This window comes from Octodon degus, unplaced genomic scaffold (genome assembly GCF_000260255.1).
Source record: "Octodon degus isolate 3935 unplaced genomic scaffold, OctDeg1.0 scaffold00026, whole genome shotgun sequence".
NCBI classification, from domain to species: Eukaryota; Metazoa; Chordata; class Mammalia; order Rodentia; family Octodontidae; genus Octodon; species Octodon degus.
In genome coordinates, this window is record NW_004524602.1 from 9,349,467 (window position 1) to 9,369,539 (window position 20,073).

At 54.1% G+C, this 20,073-nt stretch overlaps 1 protein-coding gene across 1 annotated transcript in view; it reads right to left on the minus strand.

The window, feature by feature from the left end:
- The window catches only part of Smad3 (SMAD family member 3), a 95,362-nt gene extending 76,206 nt beyond the window's left edge, over positions 1-19,156 (minus strand). Inside the window, exon 1 of the mRNA XM_004628795.2 lies at positions 18,927-19,156. Coding sequence (XP_004628852.1) covers positions 18,927-19,132 — 206 coding nt within the window. The 5' untranslated portion in view covers positions 19,133-19,156. The remainder of the gene's footprint in view (positions 1-18,926) is intronic.
- Positions 19,157-20,073: the final 917 nt, after the last annotated feature.

The following is a 20,073-nucleotide window of genomic DNA, read 5'->3' on the forward strand; positions in this document are numbered from 1 at the left end:
TGATGAGACCAGGGAGCCCAGAGGGATGGGGGTTGGAGGAGGTGTAAGGGGAGCACCCATCACAGTAGCTTCCCCGGTGGCTGTCACCTCCTCAGGCGGCACATCACATGGCCTGGCTGTGCCTCCCCCAAATACTATCCATGACAGTACAGAAGGCACGAGCCCCTCCTCCGACAAAGGGGAAGCCCAGATCAGGAGACTTTGTGGCTCCCCAAGCGTGGCCATCAAAGCCACCGGGTGGAAGGCTGCTGGGACCACAGGCTTCCCCCACCCCTGCCGAGCCACCATCTGGCTGCACAGGGCCAGGCCACAGCCCTGGGGGTCACAGGGGCACCTCCTCACAGGAACTGCATGGAAATGAACCACACGTGGGAAGCGCGCCGGACGCTGTAGAGTGCAGTGCACAGTGTAGTGGCGGTGTAGCTAGAGTGTCCCCTGGGGCGGGTGAGAGCAGCTCGAAAAGGACACACCATCCTCTGAGGGCTAAGGAGCTGCTCCACTGCTAACGGAAAACTGTCCCTGGTCAGCTACCACATAGGGACAAGACCACTTCCCAGGCCCAGGCAGGACTGCTCTGAACTACAACCCCCTTGGGAGGCTGAAGCCCAGAGTCCCAGGCAGGAGGGAACCTAGCTCATCTGCAGGCTGGCCAGAGCCACCAAGACGTTAAGAAGGGAAAAAGGACAGCAAGGATTTCAGGGGTGGTCTGTAGCGAGAGCTGTCTGGGTGGGTGATGTGCTACTAGGTTTCTGAGGTCTCTGTCCTCCTGCTATGTCTCCTAGCCTGGCTTCAAACAGCCCCATGGCCATGCAATCCCCTCAGAAAGTCCTCTTTGCATTGCTTTGTGTCAAGCGCTTTATTTGGGGTCTCCTGGGGACTCTGCGGCTGCTCCCTCCGAGCTCACTGAGCTGTCTTTGTCTGCAAAAGGTCACCCTGCAGACAAAGCCACCCTAGACAAAGGTCGAGGTCAGCGCTGACAGCGCATGCTCCAAGGCAGGCTGCACGCTCCTCCCTCCCTCCCACTGTGACACAGCCCCAGCCCAAGGTGCTCTGCTGCCTCTTCGGGTTTCTCGCCCTCCCCCTTGCACGTGTTTTCACTCTAACAACGCGCACTTTCCGCCACCATGGCTGCCCTTGCCCTGCCCACCCGTCCACCCGCCCACCACCTCAACCCAAGACACAGAGCCGAGAAAGACCAGCAGGAGCTCAGCAAGTCCATCGGCAGGGCCACCCAGCCCTGGCAAACCTTGTGCCAGCCTCCAAGCCACAGGCTCCCAAAGGAGCCAGTCCCCAAGCCCTGAACCTCCAGGCACCAACTCAGGCAAATGCAGGCAAACCCACTCCATGCCGGAAGTACACCCAGCAGACCTCCTCCTGCCATGAAGGGGATCCAGGGATACACTCACACATGTGTGCCCTCCCTCCCCACCCAGCCCAAGGTTTCTATTTTTGTCCTCCTCCAAGAGCTGTCGGTCAACCGGACAGGGCTGAGAACCTGACCCACACTCAGCCTCCCCAGGGCTCGCTGGCTCACCACCCATTCCAGCAGGGCTTGCATCACACCAGGGCAATCTCGGAGCACAGAGGCCAAAATTAAAAGGTAAAGTAAAAAGGGAGCTGTTTACTGGAAGCTGAAGCTCTGCTGCCCAGAAAATATGAGGCTTTTTAAAAAAACACAGCCAGGTAGCTAACATGCGGCTGCCACCCCACCAGAGGAAGCATGTACTCCGCTCTACACGCAGCTCTCTGCCTGCCCCTGATAACACGCGGTGCGTGACGAGGAGCCCTGGAGCAATCCCCCGCTAAGAAATAACAGCTTTGGCCACACCAGAGCCAGGTCCTGCTCATGGGACAAAGGGACACCCAAAACGCAGCCACTATGGAGAGGTAACACAAAGGACATACGAGGTACGCGGTATTTCTGGGTCACAAGAGAGAACACCTTCCAACTGCAGCTTCGCAGGACACTGAGGTGGGCAGATGGTCACTGTTAAAGCAGAGCCTGGCGGAGACCAACCCTCACCTCACAGGAGAAGGAAGATCCTGGGGGTAGTGAAAGCTAGGACATTTCTCGGGAGCAAGGACATAGTCATTCTCACTGGCCAAGAAGTGGCCACCAGGGCTCCAGCCCCTTCAGAGACGCCTGGCATCTGGTGAGATGGGAGAAGACACACACATTCTGCAATCTTCTGCCAGTTCTACACACCTGTCCCAGCTCCGCACATCTGTACCAGCTTCTCACTTCTATCCCAGCCCATCCCAAGGCTTGAGTCCCCACATTACTCACCTTGGGAAGGCAGCCCACAAGGCCTACATTACTATCTCCTGGAGCTTCAAACCTTATTCCCTCCTTTCCTCCAAGCACCCTGCCTGGCTTCCTACACGCTCACCTGAGGATTCCTTTTTCCTCTGAAAAGACAGCAGCAGCCCATTCTGTGTCTATACCTGCATCTCAAAGTGGAAGTTGGCATGGTTTATCACTACCCACTTCACCTGCGAAAGCCCTCGGCTCAATCACAGTTGACAAATTCTCCTCCTCCTCCTCCTCCTCCTCCTCCTTTCTGACCTCCATCTTTGCCATCCTCCCAGGCAGCAACCTACCCTGGACCTGGACACAGCGTCCAATCTAGCTGCAATTCCTGTCTGCAGGTCATGGGTTTTCATTCTGGCAACTGTGCCGTATCAGGCCTCTGAGGCTGGAGGAAAGGATCCTCAGCGGCAGCCAGGACCAATGAGGGGCCAAGCACAGAGTTCAGATGTGACAGCGGATGTGGAAAGACACCTACAAACAAAGACGGTGACCCCTGCCCCACGATACCATCCCACAGGGGCACTCAGATGCTGCCAGGGACCTGACACGAAGGCTGGCCGACGCTGGTGAGACCTCTCAGTTGCATGCAAAAAGCATGGGTGTGTGGAATGGTCTGTTTCACCCATGCTTGCCCCGCCCCCTTAGTAGTCTGAGTTTCCTGAACAGAAATATCAGCCACAGATGGCTCGGCTCCTTCAAAGACACTGAAAAACCACTGAGCCAAGGATACAGACCTCAGGCCGTGGTCTGGGCCAAAGCAACACACACCCAGGACGCAGCCTTCTTTTCTTTCAGGGAGAGCATGCTTTTCTTTTTCCAATCAACTTCCAGCACTTTCCACCCAGGACACACGCCCATCACCCTGAACCACAGCTTCACATAAGCACCTACAGCTGCGGGGCTCAGTTTTGTTGGCAACACAGTCACCCGGGAAAATTCAGAAGTTCTCACTTTCCAACCTGAAACCTGAATTAACTGATCTGAGCATCAGAATATAGCCAAAGGGAACCAGCCAGACGTGGTGGCCCACACCTGTCATGCCAGCACTGGGGAAACTGAGGCAGGAGGATTGCTGCAATTTAGATCCCAGTCTGGGCTATGTCAAGAGATCCTGACTCAAAACAAAAAAAAGAGGCCAGAGTGAGAACAGCTAAGCTGACCCCAGCATTCAGGTAGGAATCGGAAGGAAGAGTCAGAGCCCCTATCCTTTCCTTGGAACCCCCAACCTCTTTCCATCCTGTCCTCAACTGTTGGCCCCGGACAGATTACCCCGTGATTCTGAAACTATCAAAATGAGTAACCATCATTTCTTTGAATGCCAGTGCAGAAACCTGAATTGTGACGATGGCAGACACATTATAGTCCTGCTAAACAACGCCTTCTGCTTACAGAGGAGGAAGCAGAGGCCTGCAGTAGCACAGTGACTCACCAAGGTCACAGAACAGCCTCAGGTGAGCCAGGCGGCTCAGCCACTCTCCTCCATGCCACAGAGGGTCCCGTCTGGTGTAGAGGACAGAGACACAGTGCATGACCACCACTGTCCCCTGCGCACCTCGGCTCCTCTTGGGCCTTAAAGCCTTGAGATCCAAGATGGTAGCGGCACCTCCCGGGTTCCCCAGCACCGGGCTCTACCTGCCCGCTGGCGGAGGTTCTGGGCGAAGCCATGGGGCACAGAGCCTGCACTGTTTGAAAGGGCGCCCCATTGAGCCGTGGGTGTGAGAGGCTGAGCCAGCAGTGGGTTCTGGTTTCTGGTACATAAGAGAGAGCTGACTGTTGTTCTCGAAATCTCTAACTAACCTTTCGAACCAACCTGTGAACCCATTCCCCTTCCTCCCCTGAGTGTATGGGAGCCGGTTTGAGGCAAAACTGCTGCCTCAGGTCACAGGGAGGGTGTGCATGGAGCTCAAAGAGAACTGCCCTCACCTGCAGCCTGACCTCCCCCAGCCTGGCCGGGACCCTTCGGGGAGCGGGGTGCCTCATTTCACCATGAGTCAGGCCCAACACAACATTCCAAATCCATCACGTGCCTGGGGCCCCTGGAAGTATGTCTGGTAGCACCCCACTCCCAGAACCAACAAAAGTAGCTCAGTAAGTAACCTGAATTGAAGCCGGGTGTGGTGGTGAACCGCTATCACCCCAGTGCTTGGGAGGCCGAGGCAGGAGGACTGCTTTGAGTTCAAGGCCAACCTAAACTACACAGCAGGACTCCGTCTCAAAAATAATTATTAACTAAATTAAAAAAAGGAGTGTGTAGGGGGAGTAGGAGGAAATGGCCCACATTTAAATCCAGGGGTGTCAGGGGAGTGTTTGGGTATCGATGCCCAGGCAGCTGCCAGTGCTGAGGGTCTCTAGCTCTTCATTCAGAAGTCATCCTCACACAACGGCCTGTAACTCTGACTCAGCCCAGCTGGGGAGAGCAAGGTCCCCTACCTGGTTTGATTTTCACGTCACTTAGACTAAAGCAGACAACAAAAAAAATAAAATGCACAGTGACCAAATGGGGACATTCACAAAAATCCCAGGATCAAAGAAGGCCCTTTGTGAATGATGTTATTTCATCCTCTCCCTAACGGTAACCACTTCCCACACGAGCCCCAGGAAGGCAACCATGGAGCCCACAAGAGAGAGAGAATTATGACCGCACTTTCCTCTCATAAACAGGCGCTGGTAAACATCGGAGACCACGGGTCCAGAGCGTGGTTACACAAAGGGTTCCCCCCACCCAGTCCCCACGGGCCAACATTCCCTCCCCACTGTGAGTGGTGAGCTCGCACCATTAACAGCAGAACCCAGGCTCATCCAACAGAACCAGCTTCACACGGGGACACTCAGCTTGGTTTCACGCCCAGGCTCACCTGGCCACCGCTCTTGGAAACTTGACAGTTTTCAGGGAAAGTAGCTGCTCCGGTTCCAGGCCTATGCTGGAAGGTGCCTGTCCATGCCTGGCCATACTACAAAGCCAGGGGACAGCCACATGTGTCTGCAGAAGGGGAAGGTCTCCTCACCACCCCACCCAAGATCAGGAGTGGGGGCTCGATCTTTAAACAAAGCTAAAACAGTAACTCTTTCAATCAAGCAAGAAAAATAGGCAAACCTCAAGCAAGCATCTTTTCAGAGCTTTGAGATATGCCTTAAGAGTCCCAAGAGACCCCAGCTCATAGATCAACATGGAAATAAAATGTGAAGCCCTGGGACAGACGCTTGCAGACCTGAAGGTAGCTGCACGTTCCCTGTGCTGAGAGGACCCGAAGGCTCTCCACATATGCAGAACACCCCACCAGAAAACAGCCAAGACTCATAGCAAGAGTCGGCCAGCACTGTTTTCACCACCAAACATTTACAGAATTTTTATTTCCTCACCGATGTGCTTTCAGAGAAAGCATCTAGCAGATTCAAACCAAGTAAGCACAGGGACGCTGAACAAGAATGTCTATTCCATACCACCTTGAGCCCTCCAAGGAGCTTCCAGAATCCTCTCCCCCTCACCGGAAGTGGCCTCAGCTCTGCTCCCTGCCCACACCATGCCCACACTCCAGGGCCTGTCCTCAGCTTCACTTTGTCAACAGGAAAATCTGACACGTGGAGGCAGGGAGACAGAAACTGGAGCTGCCTGAAACATTCTGGTCTGGGTCACAAAATGTGTGGTCCTCAGGCCTCACTTCCAGTTGTCTCCCTGAGATACAGTCTAACACCCTTCCTGAAGCCTCCCTGAGACTGCCACAACCTGCCTGTCACCAGAGAAGTTAAGCAACTGGCCCTCCACCTCAATAGCTACGAGCTTTGTGCGGGCAGGACCTGGCCCCTGATTCGGCTCTCATTATATCCTCAGATAGCAGCTAGGCATTGGTGATCATTAATGTGTACTAAGTGCCCGGCACCACAATGAATCCCCTTGATGAGTCCAGGCATGAGACTGTACCCTGCAGGAGCCTGGTGACGATCCACTAGTTCTGCTATTAACTGTGTGTGTCATGACATTGGCCAGGGATGTCAGGGAAACTCCAGGAAAGGTTTTCTTCCCAGTTAGAACCTCACCAAGCAGCAGCAGTGGCCCTTTTCTGCCCCTGGGGTTGACTGTTGAAAGACAGTCATGTTTGCAACAGCTGTGGCCATCTGTGGACCATGAGGGCACAAGCCTGCAGACCAAAAGTCGCTGGGCTGAAGAAAAAAGGCATTAAGGCGGGCAGCTCCAGAGTCCTCCTATTGCCTGATCCCTGCCTGCCATGCCAGGAAGCTGTTCTTCAGTTTCAGGTCACTTTCAGCCAGAAGCGTCCCAACTGGAAAAGGCAGAAAGGAGCTGAGAGCAGAGGGCCTCACTCACTGCAGAATCCAGGCACCCAGGGGCCCGAGGCCTCAGCTTTGCAGCAGAGGGGCCAATGGCCGAGAGACAGGGATGCAGGGGCCATCCCAGGCTGGGCTCTCGCCATGCCACAGCAATGCAGACTGTGCCTGTACTCACCGCCACACCCACCTCTGGTGTCTGCAGGCCACCAAAGGGGAAGTGCCTACTGTTCTGTTTACAAGACCCGGCAGGGCCAGCGAGGTGCGTGGCCAGAGAGCCACAGTCTCGGATGATGCGCTCTGTGAGCTCAATGTGCATGCGCATTTCTCTCTTCTGGGCCTGTCACCAGGCCCCCGTGTCACCTCAGCTGCTCTCCGTAAGCTCAGCGGACACGACCTCCCCTGCAGTTACAGCTGGCATGGGCCATCTGGAGAACTCAAGGCCTGCTCTGGACTTCCGAATCCTTACTTGGGGCAAGAAAAGAAGGCTGAGATTTACAGGACTGCAAAAGCAAACCCTGGGAAAAAGCAGCAGCGGTGACCAGCACCATCTCCAGGCAGCCTCTGCAGAAAGCCACCTGCACAGGGTCACTTGGACCACTCCCAGGCTGCATGAGCCTGGTGCAGTCTGCATTTACCACAATCAAAGACCAAAGGAGGGGCCGGGGAGATGGCTCAGTGGAATAAGTGCTTCCCTGGCAAGTGCGAAGGCCTGAGTTCAATCCCAAGACCAAAGGAAACCATGCATGCTGTTATTTTTAACTCCTTCCTCACCACCCCCCAGTTCTCCAGCAGGATTACCCACTGAACTTGCTTATTACCATATTTGAGGCCTTTGCTAAAACACAGTAGGGGCAGGAGAGGCTTGACCCCCAGCAAAAATCTCTGCCCTGGCCATTAAATGTCACCCAGTCTGTACCCATCTCCTGCGTTTCAAAGGGACAGTGTGGATGAGGGTGCAGCTATCTCCTGAATCCCCCCCAAGTCCGTGTACACCCCCTCCTCCCATCCCCTATGCTGCAGAGAAGCCCTCAGCACAGCCTAAAGACCCCTAACTGACTGCAGCCAACGAAGCTCTAGTGGCAACTTCACCGTGGAGGGTCATCATTAAGTTCTCATCCTGTTGTAAAGTATCATGCTGCCAACTTACTGCAGACCTTGGGCCAGGCCCTTTGCCTAGAACAACAAGCATTCACCCAGTCCCTCAGGGAAGAGAAGTGTCACAGTCACTGTACACAGCACTGTGGCACAGGGGGCCACTGGCCTGGGTTTACCCAGATGGCCCAGGCAAAGCCCGATGTCTGGCCACACATCAACAGTGCTGTCCTCTTAACTCTCAAGAATGTCCTTTGTGGTTTGATCAATTACATGGTCACCCTGGAGTTTACACAGAGACAAATCCAGCCCCACCCCACATCATGAGACTAACACAACTTCCCAAAGTAAAATGAGCCTTGCTTTTCATATCTGCAAAAGGAGAAACATTAATTTCATGGCTTTGCACACAAAGGTTAGCATGATGCTCTTAGGCAGTTACGGGGCTGAGGACAGACATCTGAGTTCAGGCCCTCTTGGGGCCCCGTGCTGCCTCTGACTCCGAGAGCTGTCGCCACCTGCTCCAAGGACATGGGTTGTGGCCTTTCCGGAGCCCTTCAGACGGGCACAAGACCCAGCACAGCCCATCCCCGCCATCCAGCACACAGCACAGGTCAGGATCACCCAGGAACATGACTAGGCACGTGTTGGAGTCTGCAGTGCCCCATCTTCACACTCAAATCCTTGGATAAAACCAAGAGTGACAGCACAGCAGAGCTTCCGGCCCAAAGCACCAGCACACACACACCCCGACTCACCCTTCTGCGCTGCTGCCTTTCCCTAAGGTCTCTGGGAAAATCAGGATGTGAGCTTCGAGGCTTCACTCCACTGCTGCAGCGAGGGTGTTAGCAATTCTATGTACGACGCTGTGCTGCACGAGGTAGTAATGGTTGACAGCGGTAGCTGACCTAAATGAAAAACTTGTGACAAGCCTACTGAGGCTGTTTTACTCATGAGGGAGGGGAGGCTTAGAGATGCTGAGATTTACCCAGTCACCAGCACTGTAAGTGGAGGACAGGAATTTGAACCAAGGACTTTACTGCAATACGCTGCCCCACACCTCAGCTTGAGGTTCAGGTCCGGAACACAACCCCTGTGCCAGAATCAGTCCAGGGACATGAAATCATCTTTCAATAACCCATCAACTTAGATCACCAACAGCCAAGAGCTGATAAGGTAAACTGTACACAATCCTCAAACGCTCAGTGTGACTTGTGTTTGCTCTCGAGAGTAAAACCCATGAACTACAAGGATCAAAACTCTTCTGCTCTCTCCCCTCAGGGAATAGACGGTGTTGTGATCGTGGGCACCACGCTGTGAGTCTCAGGGGAGACCATAGATAGTTTCACTGATGGTGGCACTGGCCGCCAGAAAGAAATGTGGGACACCAGGCAGAGATGGCCCAGGAGAAGGCTCCGAGCCAGGCCCAGGGAAACCCACGAGGGGCCGGGATCTCATCTCGAGGCCCCTGCTGGGGTTCACCAGGCAGCACAGGGGGCCCATGATAGTCCAGTCCATTTCCCCGGGGAGCCACATGTGACTCACTGCTAATTAACCTGAACTTGCAGCTTGCGGAGCCCTCCTGGCTGAACAAGGCGTCTTCTCTCTTCTGATGGCCAACGAAACACTATTTTCAACTTGGTCCAGACATAGCCTAAAGCTGTCTACATGGTGGTGTGAGGGATTACAACTCTGACCTGGATAACTCCGGCAGAAAGCTCACTGCCGTTACTGGCCACGGGGCACCACTCCCCTGCCCTAGTGTCTCCTGGGCACAACAAAGCCAGGTCCAGATGCTGCCCCAGCCCACCTGAGTGCTTGGTTGCTGGCCACTCCCTCTCCCAGGCTTGGCCCCAAGCTGTCCTTCGTCCTCGGACACCAGGCCCTTCCTCACTCTGTCTGGCTTGTGTCTCACACACCTCCCTCCACCCATGGCAACACTCCTATGCATCCTTCAGTAACCCATCTATACATCACCCTGTGAAGGCTTCAGCATCTCTGAGATGGCTGCGCTTCCTCTGGTCTCCTAAATGACACTCTCAGAGACCTTTACTAGACTGCCTCTCCCCAGGGCCCTACCACGGCTGTGGCAGTGACCAGAGTCCCTCTGCGCTCCCGGGACACTCAGAGGCAGAACTTCATCTGGTGTCCGTCCCCCAAAGCCAGCATTCCAAAACCTCCTGTTCCCAACAAGTGCATACTCAGTGCCCGGTGGAAATCCAGTCCTGTCACCCAGGACTCGGCTGTGACCACACAACTGAGCAACATTGGCGGAGAGTTCTCCGACCGACCTACACACCACCGCCACATTTCAGAGAGCGAGGCCAAAGAACAAGCAGCAAACCAGGATGTGCTTGAGCACCCTGCCTTCACCGAGGCCACCACAGGACCTCGGAGTCCGGGTTTAAATCCAGAGTCCTCCAACCCTTTGGTGTCACCACAGGACATGGAGGCTCAGCAAGATCCAGCTGGGGTCTCTGACCACCCAGCGCCTCCCGGCTCTGCAGGGGCTCCACACACCAGGCAGACACCCCAGACCACAAGCTGGAATCCAGCTGCTGCCCAGGCCCCTGTACTCCCTGCCTGGCCCCTGGGAGCACCCCAGGACAGGGGTAGGTGGGTCTGGAAGGCGGAGGTGTGGGTGGACAGGCCTGGCCCCTGGCCCTGTGTACCCCTTCCCCCATGAAGAGGAACCAGGCACAGAAGCCTCCCACAGCTGCATTCCTCTCACGCAGCTAAGGACAGGCGCGGGGCAGATCCCACTGCCCAAGTCTACGTTATTTCAGAGCCCTGAGTTCCCGCCACATGGCCCAGCCAGCTGGTTGGCCAGGTGGTTCCTAGGCAGAGCCGGAAGTGGCCCCTCCAGCCAGGCCCAGAAAGCACCAGCACCGGTAAACACACACATCTGGGCGATCTCAGGCAGCTATCAGTGACCTGGGTGTGAGTCACCTCATTTCTGCTTCAGGACCTTGCCCATCCCCCACCCTGGGGCACTGATTCATCAAAATTTGTTTTCCATACTATTATTTTTAGACAAGCAAACAATTTGAAATGAAGATTGAGAAGGTGGGAGAGGGGGTGGCAGAGCCAGGAAAGCAAATGAATGATTTCTTTTTCAACAGAGACCTCAGGGCCTAGGTCAACAAATGGCATGGGGGGGGAGGGTGTGTATGTGTGTGTGGCAAGTGTGCACGGGATCATCACGGAGCTCAGGGCTATCAGCCCGACTTCCTCTTGCAAATCGAGCATTGACTGAGCACCTGCTCTGTGCTGGGAGCTCCACACACCGGCCAAACACTCGACCTGTCTTGGCTCCTTGAGGCTGATGTAGATGAGGTAAGTGGTACAATCTCCTTTTCACAGATGGGGAAACTGAGGCTAAACTGAAGCAGATGTCCCCGAGGTCAGCACACAGCCAGTTAATTGTCTGACTCGCTGCCCTAGCTCTTTCTGCTTTACCTTGCACTTCCTGTGCTCCTGGGGAATAAGTGAAGAACCTGTCTGGGGACAGAAATGGCCCCACATAAAACCCAAAGGGGGCGCAGGACAGGCTGGAGCCCTCTGCCACCCCAGGAACAGAGGGGAGCAGAGTAACCCCTGGTCTGCACCCAGCAAGATTAAGACAGAGGCTCTTGACAGGGAGAACCTAAAGCAAAAGGAAAATCCCCACTGCCACGATCAGCCCTGTAACTACTCAAAAAGTCCTTTCTGGGTGCATTACTCCACATTTGGGATCAGCCCAGGGGTGATTTTTTAAGGAAAAAATGCCTTTTGGCATTTTTGAGCTGTGACAGCGTAAAAACAGACCTTTCAAAAACACACACCCAAAAGGCATTACTATTTTCAGAGGCCTGATTTTCAAAAAAAAAAAGAAAGAAAGAAAATGAAAATATCCCCCTCCCCATAAAACACAGCTTGGCGGCTGGGAATTTAAGTAACACTTTTACCCTGAACTTATATGCTGCCTCTGGTAAATAACGGTCAGTCACGTTCAGGAGAGAAGCCAACAGCTGTGGGCTGGGAGGGGCAGCTGACCCAGAGAAGAGAACCTCCACCAGGGGAAGACCAGCCAAGCTGGAGTTTAAACGCCTAACCTCCCTGCTGCCTAACAAAGGCTGGCGCTTACGCAATCAAGCACAGTCTTTCTTTATATAGAGGCCTAAATTAAGTAAAGGAAGCTTCCTGGGTAAACCTTGACATTTGAGCAAATATTTCCACAGGTATCCTCTAGCACCATGCCTACCTCTCCCATTTCACCATGTTTAGGCCTCTGTGGTCATTAGTTTAAGTAAACTTCCTGCTCTGAGAAAAGCCAAAACTCAAAAACAAAGGAACCAAAATTGTTCACTGTATCTGAAGACACCCGGCCCTGAGGCTTTATCCTAACGCTCAGTTATTTTTGTATTCCTTTGTAGTTAAATTTCACTGGTACTGAGGAAGAAGCAGAGAGGACAGAGGGGAAGAAATTAGCAAAGCTAAAGACTGAATTATAATTTTACTGCTTTCACTTATATAAATTAATTGGCACCAGCCTGACAGGGTCTTGGAACAACACATAAGACAGCTAGATCTGTGATTCACCCATCAGCTGGTTGTGTATAAACAGCAGCAGCCCTCTAAAATGCTTGGCCAAAAAATCAAATTAGAATTGGAAAGCTCCCTCTGCCATAAAGCTTACCTAGCCCAGTTTCCAGCCGAGGCTATCTCAAGCCCAGAGAAGGAAAGTGGCTGGCCCCACATCACACAGCTAATCAAAAACCAATCAAGAACAACTGCAAGTCATAATTATGTAGGGTGGGCTCAGCCTGGAACCTACAAGGTCTCTTGACTTGGGCCACCAGAGCAGCTCCCCAGCCTCGCTTATTACTGGTTTTTCTTTGATAGCATTTATGGGGAGAAAAGTCCTGCTAAACAAACTTTAGCCTTGTTCAGAATTAGCCAAACATCTTAATTAATAGGCTTCTATTCTGTTTTCATTTTACACCAAGTCTCTCTGTCAAAATATTGTGCAGCAGTGTGCCTGCTGTTTACAGCAGGGCCCTCCGATCATCATCAGCGGACAGTAGGACTCGCTTTGTTATTTCTCCAACTGTTAATTAAGTCAAAACAAAGAATGTCTCACATGTGCATACATGCATACACACACGTGTGTGAGCACACACACGCACGCACGCACGCATACACAGTTATCTTTGTCAGAAGCCCATAAACTGCAGAGCTTGGGGGATTTGGTTTCTTAGCACCAAGAAGACAGTATTTACAAATTAGCTAAAGACCAAACACACAGCGCATTATGACGATGCCAAAGGACCCCTGTTTAACAGCCAGCAGAGGCTGTGGCAGGCGAGACAGCGCTGCCTTAGTCACTCTCTGCCTGTTGCCTGGAGCAGGCGGCTGGTTACACGTGGAAGGTGCTTATAGGAAAGCGTAAAGGATCAACTGGATACACTGTCTCGGAATCAAGGGCAACCGGAAACCACAATTGTGCAGGGTGGGCTTAGCGTGCCAACTTCCAACTGTCCCCGAGAACCTCTGCCCTGAAGGCAGGGCAACAGAAGGCCCACAGCCCAGGAGCTGTTGGGGGTGGGGGGCAACAGGAGATGGCAGCTCCCTAGGGAAGGCCCAGTACCCTCCAACATCCCATCAGCCCCTGGGGTCTGCAAGGTCGCTGGGCTTCCTAACCCTCCATCTCGGATTGGCTAATTCCGGGCCTGCTGGAGCAGCCTTCCTGGCAATTGTCTTTCAGGCCACCAACATCATACCAGATGGGCATTTGTGAAGAGGAGTGGGGCTACTTTTCCACATTTTTGTTTCATTTTAAATCAGTCAGTAGAGCAAAGAGACCTGGACAGAAGTTAATTAAAGCTATTTGTGTGCTTTGGTCACGGAAAACCGCCTTTCAACCCCACAGTAAACTTATGGAGGTTTGTGGGCCGGTGGATGAAGAAGGTAAGAAGGAAATAAAATCTAATTTCCATGTAACCCAAGTACTGCAGGGTCCTGTTTATTTTACAAAGGAGTCTACACCGAGCAATGGCCCTGTCAAAGGGCAGTCACATCTCCTACTAAATTAACGAGGGAAATTAATGGTTATTCAGTCCATCAAATTATGTTAATTTTACCTCTGTTATAATAATACAGCAATCACAAGTGTACATTATTAAACCACTATTTATATTTTTGATCGGATTCCTAATGTGAAAAGCTCAAACCAAATCTCTCAATTTCATCAACTTCTTGTATTTCTCAGCAAAACTAAGTGACTATCACATTCATTGACCTTTTTTAAATATTAAAATAGTCATTTAGATGGCTGTGGTAGCACATGCCTGTTATCCCAGCACTCAGGAGGCTGAGGCAGGAGGATCATCTTGAGTATGAGGCCAGCCCGGACTATATAAAGAGACCCTGTCTCGAAAGGCAAACAAATAAGATACTTATTTAAAACTTTATATCTCTGCACAGGCTTTTTGAAAACATATTACTGAGTGTTTGCGTCCATTCAGAAACTGTGAGATTTACTTCCACAAGTGTTACCCAGAAAAACAAAAAGGTAGGTCAGGCCAAAACCACAAGCTAAGCATCCACCACCCCCTCTAACTCATCCACTTTTACTGCCACTTTATTATTTTCCAAGCTTGTAGATCTAAAGTCCCGCTCCCACCAAAGAAACCTGAATTTCAGGTTTGTGGTCCTAAATTACTTTTTGCTTCAAAGAGAAAATGCTTTGCAGTTATGGAAGTGACCAGACCTGGCCCGCTGACCCTTTGTGGCAAGTACCAAGGTGACATATTTGGGGCAGCACCTGGTTTAGGAAAAGGCAGAAAACCTCCTTCTTATGGCCAATCCTTCCCAGGTGTCAAAAAGCACTATGATTGTGTTGTTGTCCAAAACACTCCCCATGAGCCCACACAGACCCCCCCCCCACCTCCTCCACAGGTTAACTGTGTTCCCGAAGGCAGGACACATCATGCACCTTAGGGGGTGGCTAATGCCCTGTATCCGGGGGTGAGGATGTCTCCCAGCCTACACAGGGTCCTCCTTATTATGAAGTCCAGGCTGGCTTCAAACTCAAGGTGATCCTCCTGCCTCAGCCTCCAAGGACAAGGATCATCCCAGAGAATCACTGAATGAGTCCATTGTCTGGGGACACACGGCCACCACGGCACATCTCCACGATGCTCACAGCTTATGGAACCCTAACTTCACAGGTGTGGACAGGAAGGCTTTGAAGGATTAAGGAAATTCTCAAACCCATGCAGGGAACAGAATGGCAGCCACAGAACTCAAATACTCTTTTTTTTTCCAGAGAAAATAGAGGGTTGAGTTATTGTATTTTCTACCACAATGACTTCAATAAGATTTAAAGGGGTAGGGGAGATGGCTCAGTAGAATAAGTACTTTCCTGGCAAGCACAAGGGCCTGAGTTCAATCCCCGGTTCCACCAAAAAAAAAAAAAAAAAAAGATTTAAAGGATACACCGTAGTCCCTCTCCCCTGAGAACTCCCCCCAGATTTCTTCTGATTGCTGGGAATACAAAAGAAATAGCGCTCTGACATTCAGATAACGCCCTACTAGTGTTTCCCTTAGAGAAGTGTAAGCTCTCCACAGACAGGGACATTCTCAAATTTACCCCTGCACTCTCCCCTGGTGCCCTAACACCAACTCAGACATGAGAAGGGCCCAATAACTATCACCAAAGCAACAAAATCTACCCTGGAGCCTTTGACTGGGACCTGAGTTCCTGGATAGAGCAGCAGCCGCCAAGGTGCCCTGGGTCCCAGGAACACCAGGGGGCTCCCAGGAGCAGGCACAACCCCAAGTCTGCCACCCAGTATCCTGGGAGGAAAGGAGGAGGCTATTTTTCCTCTCCCCCCAGGTGAGAGTAGCCTGGCAAAGTCCCAGGGAGTGACAGCCACACCGTGGATCTGGTGCGCGGTGCAGGAGGGACGCCCGTGTCAATGGTGCTGTCAGGCACATTTCTGCCACTTCTTCTGCACTCAGCACTGAGACACAAGAAAGGCCCAATTCTCTTCCAAACAAACAAGGCCGTTAGCCACAAAGGCCAAGATGGGACTGGAAAGATAGCTCAGGGCAATAAGTGCTTGCCTGGCAAGCACAAGGTCCTGAGTTCCATCCCTAGCACCACCAAAAAGAGTCACAGAGGCCAAGGTGCAGATGCCCCTGCTGCACAAGGTGTCCGCGTCCATCAGAAAGGAAGCTTCAGCATGCTTGATTCCTCCTTCCTGACCCAAGCTTCCCTTTCTTGGCGGCAAATATTGCCTCCCTGTTCTTATGCACAGCAGACGAAGATACATGCAGCTTCACTCAAGTGCTCAACAGGTGGGGGGAGAGAGGGACGGAGACGGGGAGAGAGGGAGAGAGAGACAGAGACAGAGACAGACTGGTGCTGCACAGCTGGCCTGAGTTCTGGCCATCCTGCCGGATCTGTGTGCTTGGACATCCCATGGGTCCTACATCTACGTCAGGATCTTAGCACATCACTGGCACCCGGCTCTGTAACAGGCTGGAGATGAGCAAGCCTATGTCCCTCCCGCGCTCCTAATTGCTGCAACAGATTAGTGCTGGGGAAAGAAAGAAGCCACAACTCAGTGTGGAAGTCCCAAGTCTACAACAATAATCGGCAAATGTTGCCAGGGCTGCTCATAATCACACAGCAGGCAAAGCAGGAGTACATGGCCACCCTGGACCAAGCACTCCGTGAACCCGAATCCAAAGCTTAGAGAGTATTCTAAGGTGCCCATGAGCACACACAGACAGAGGGGCATGACTTCTCTCCTTCCCAAAGCTCTACCTAGTTCTCAAAGGCAGCATGAGGCCAGGCAAGGGACAAGTGACAAACAACCTACGGAGGCCATCGGGCCCCAGGGTCTCACCAGCAGAGCCCAGCTAGCCGCCACCTCCCCAAGACATGGCCTTCAGTTTTCCACCCAGGACCAAAACAGCAGCAGCTGTTGCCAAGGGAGACACCGCGACCAAGAGATGTGGGCATGAAACCCAAGAAAGGCAACTCCCTCTTTCTAGATTCACACCCAAGTAACTGGGGCTGTCCAGCTGAGAAAGGTGAATGAGGAGTTCAGATCTGCTCAGGGCTTGGGCTCAGTGGTGCAGCACTTGCCCAAAGTGAGCAAGGCCTGGGTTTTAATCCCCAGCATGGAAGAAAACAAAGCTCTTCTTAAGGTGCAAAGGACACCAGTCCTGGTGAGAGGAAGACAGGAACCGGGCTGGTACGTGAGAACTTTCCTCAGCACTCATATGCTTCTTGAGGGGCTATGGAAGAGGAACAGGCAGGCCAAAGCTTTGCCCCTTGCCAAAGCAAACTCCTCCCAAGACAGGAGAATCACAGCCCAAAGGTTTAGCAAGAGCCACCAACCCAGAAGAGAATCACACGGCCCAAGTCAGGACACCAACAACCTTTCCACTGTTCCCCTCCAAAGTCTGCTCAAGTTTTAAACAAGATTGTCTGAATTCTAGCTGCCTTATCTACTTTCCAGGGGCTGGTTTCCTTGTTTCTTTCTTCCAGGACCTAATAAACCATGTGAAAGTACTTTGCAAAGTGTGAAACACCTTCCACAGCTGTGTGTTTAATAATCTATACTATTTTTCCCGTCTCAATGTGCAAAGCTCCTGCCTGCCTGGCACCCATGTGCCTTAGGAGTGGCCTGTTTTCACAGTCCCTTCCTCAGGTGGAGATATACGCTGCTCACCCATCCTGCCCTTCCCCACCCCGCCAAAAAGAAGAATTAAGAGCTACAGCTGGCCCTGGCACGGTGGTGCACACCTGTAATCCCAGTCCTCTGAAGGAGGAGGCAGGAGGATCACTGCCTTGAGTTCAAGGCCGGCCTACAGTACTCAGTGAGACTATGTCTCAAAAAACAAAACAAAGCAAACCAGAAGCAGAGCAGGGACCAAAGCCCAGGTTTCTCGGGCCATCACCCTGAGGCCAACTCTAGTTCTGTCAGAAACCCTGGGGTATGCTGCCCATCAGCACACACACACCACCTTCCCTCTCTATTGACTGCACCCACCCAGTTCAGTTCAAAAACCACTTTTAAAAATCAGTATGCCCACCATATGTGGCATTTACCTCCAGGAGGAGGGCAGCCCCGGGTTCTAGGGACAGATGTTGCTTTGTGCCTGCCTGTCACGGCTGGCAGCCCTTGAACAGCTGCCCCAGCAGGTGGCCCTCGATGGAGTCAAGCCTGGGCCAGAAGTGAGAGTGAGGGTGACAATCCCCTGCAGGCTCAGGCCTTGTAAGTCTTCTTCTCGGTCCTCCGCAGTCTGGGGCCTCAAGAACCCGCCCCACCCCCACCTCCAGGCGAGCGCACGCCCTTGGTGCACAATCAGACTTTAAAGAAGGCTGCACGTAGAGACAGGAGGCCAAGGTGCCCACACCCCAATTCCCAGCCAGGCACGGCCGGGCACGGGGAGGCCCCGGGAGCGGAGAGAAGTCACTGACCCCTTCCACCCGCCATCTGTGAGCCTGCCCGACCTCGCCAGCGCGATGCAAGGATAAAGGAGGTCGGGACAGATGGCAAAGCGCTTTGGGAAGGAGGCTCCGCAGGAATGCGAGGGCCCGAGAGAGGCCCACTTCGGGGCGGGTTTTGTTATCTTTGCAAAGCTTCCCCCCAGTTCTATTGCCTAGCAATCTCTCAGACCAAAAGAAGGGCAAACATGGGGGGGGGGGTCCTGCCGCTAGTCTCTCCCACTTGGAAGTCGGAGCCCCGCACTGCAACTAAAGTGCGTGCGTGCGTGCACAGGGGGCGGGAGAGTGGAACAACCGGGTCTAAAAATACTCGATAAAAATGCTAATCCCAAAGGCAAAGAAAGAACGAAGAAGGCATCTGTCAATCACCGGGCTCCCGCTCCTCACCCACGTCCCCAGCTGTACCGACTGCATTCCAGCCGGGGACAGAGCGGGGGACCGAGCCGGAGCAAAAGGGGAAAGAAAGGGACAGGCACGGCCACCTCCACGAGCGCGGGCCGCGCGGGGCGGGAGGCGGAGGAGGGGCTCGGCCCGGGCCGAACAAAGCGGCCTCAACTCCGAGCGTAGCCCGCGGGGTGGGGGGGGACCCCCGAGGGACCCCCTTTCCCGAGGGTGGGAAGGCAAAGCGACGGAAGCCAGGGTGCCGCGTGGACGCCGAGGGCTCCGGACCTGGACGAGTGCAGAGGTGTTTTTGCCGGGGTTGGGGGGTCCCCGCTGTCCCCGCGCGCCCACCTGGGGATGGTGATGCACTTGGTGCTGGCGCTCTGCGTGGTGATCGCCTTCTCCAGCTCGTCCAGCTGCCCCGTCTTCTTCAGTTTCTTCACCAGGCTCTTGACCGCTTTCTCGCACCACTTCTCCTCCTGCCCGTTCTGCTCGCCCTTCTTCCAGCCCAGCAGGCGCTTCACGATCGGGGGGGTGAAGGGCAGGATGGACGACATGGTGGGGCGGGCGCGCGCGGCGGCGGGGAGCTCGGCCCGGCCCGGCCGCGCGCCCCAAACTTCGCCCCAACTCCGGCGAACTTTGCGGGCTGCGGCGCGCGGGCCCCGGCGGCTCCGGGCGGAGACGGAGGCGGAGGCGAAGGCGAAGGCGCGGGCCGAGTAGGGCAGGCCCCGCGTGCGGGGCGGAGGCGGCGGCCGCGAGGCTCCGAGTGGCAGCAGAAAGTTTGGGTTTCCGCACGGGGTGGCTGTTTGGGTGCCGCCTCCGGGCAGGAAAGTCCAACCCCCCGCCCGGCCCCGCTACCCGGGCGCTCAGGTCTCCCCGCCCTGCGCGCGCCGCCCGCTCGCGTCTCCGTTTCATGCAAATCCGCGTGCAGCCTCCTCGCTGGCGCTGTCACCGCCCCCTCAACGCCGGGGCTCCCGCTCCGCCCCCGCGCCCCGCGCCTCCGCCCCCGGGCGCCCCCCCCGCCGCCGTCCCCGCCCCAAGCTGCCCACGTGGGCTACCGGGCGGGCGACTCTCTCGACTCGGACAGGAAAGGGCCGAAGCCGTAGTAGCAGCCGGGGAAACGGGAAGGGGTCCTAGGAAACGGGCGACATGAGGGCCCCAGCGCGGGGCGCACCTGAGGGGACCCGGCCGGGAGCACACGCGCGGAGCGTTGGTTCAGGAAGTCAGGTCGCGCTGGTCCCCGATGGGGGCCTGACTCGACGCTGGGGCTTCTGACTTTTTCTTCCCCGGTGACAACTCACAGGCCGGAGGCACGAAGTAGCTCTTGGAAGTGGAGAGTTGGGGACCCCAGTGGCAACCCGAACAATAGCTGGAGCCAGAGAGAGTCCCTAGGGCCTTGTGAATCTAGCGTTTAGGAGGAGAAAAGAAGAAGAAGAAGAAAAAAAAACAAAAACAAAAACAAAAAAAACACGGACCCGAAGACATCTGTTGAATCCCT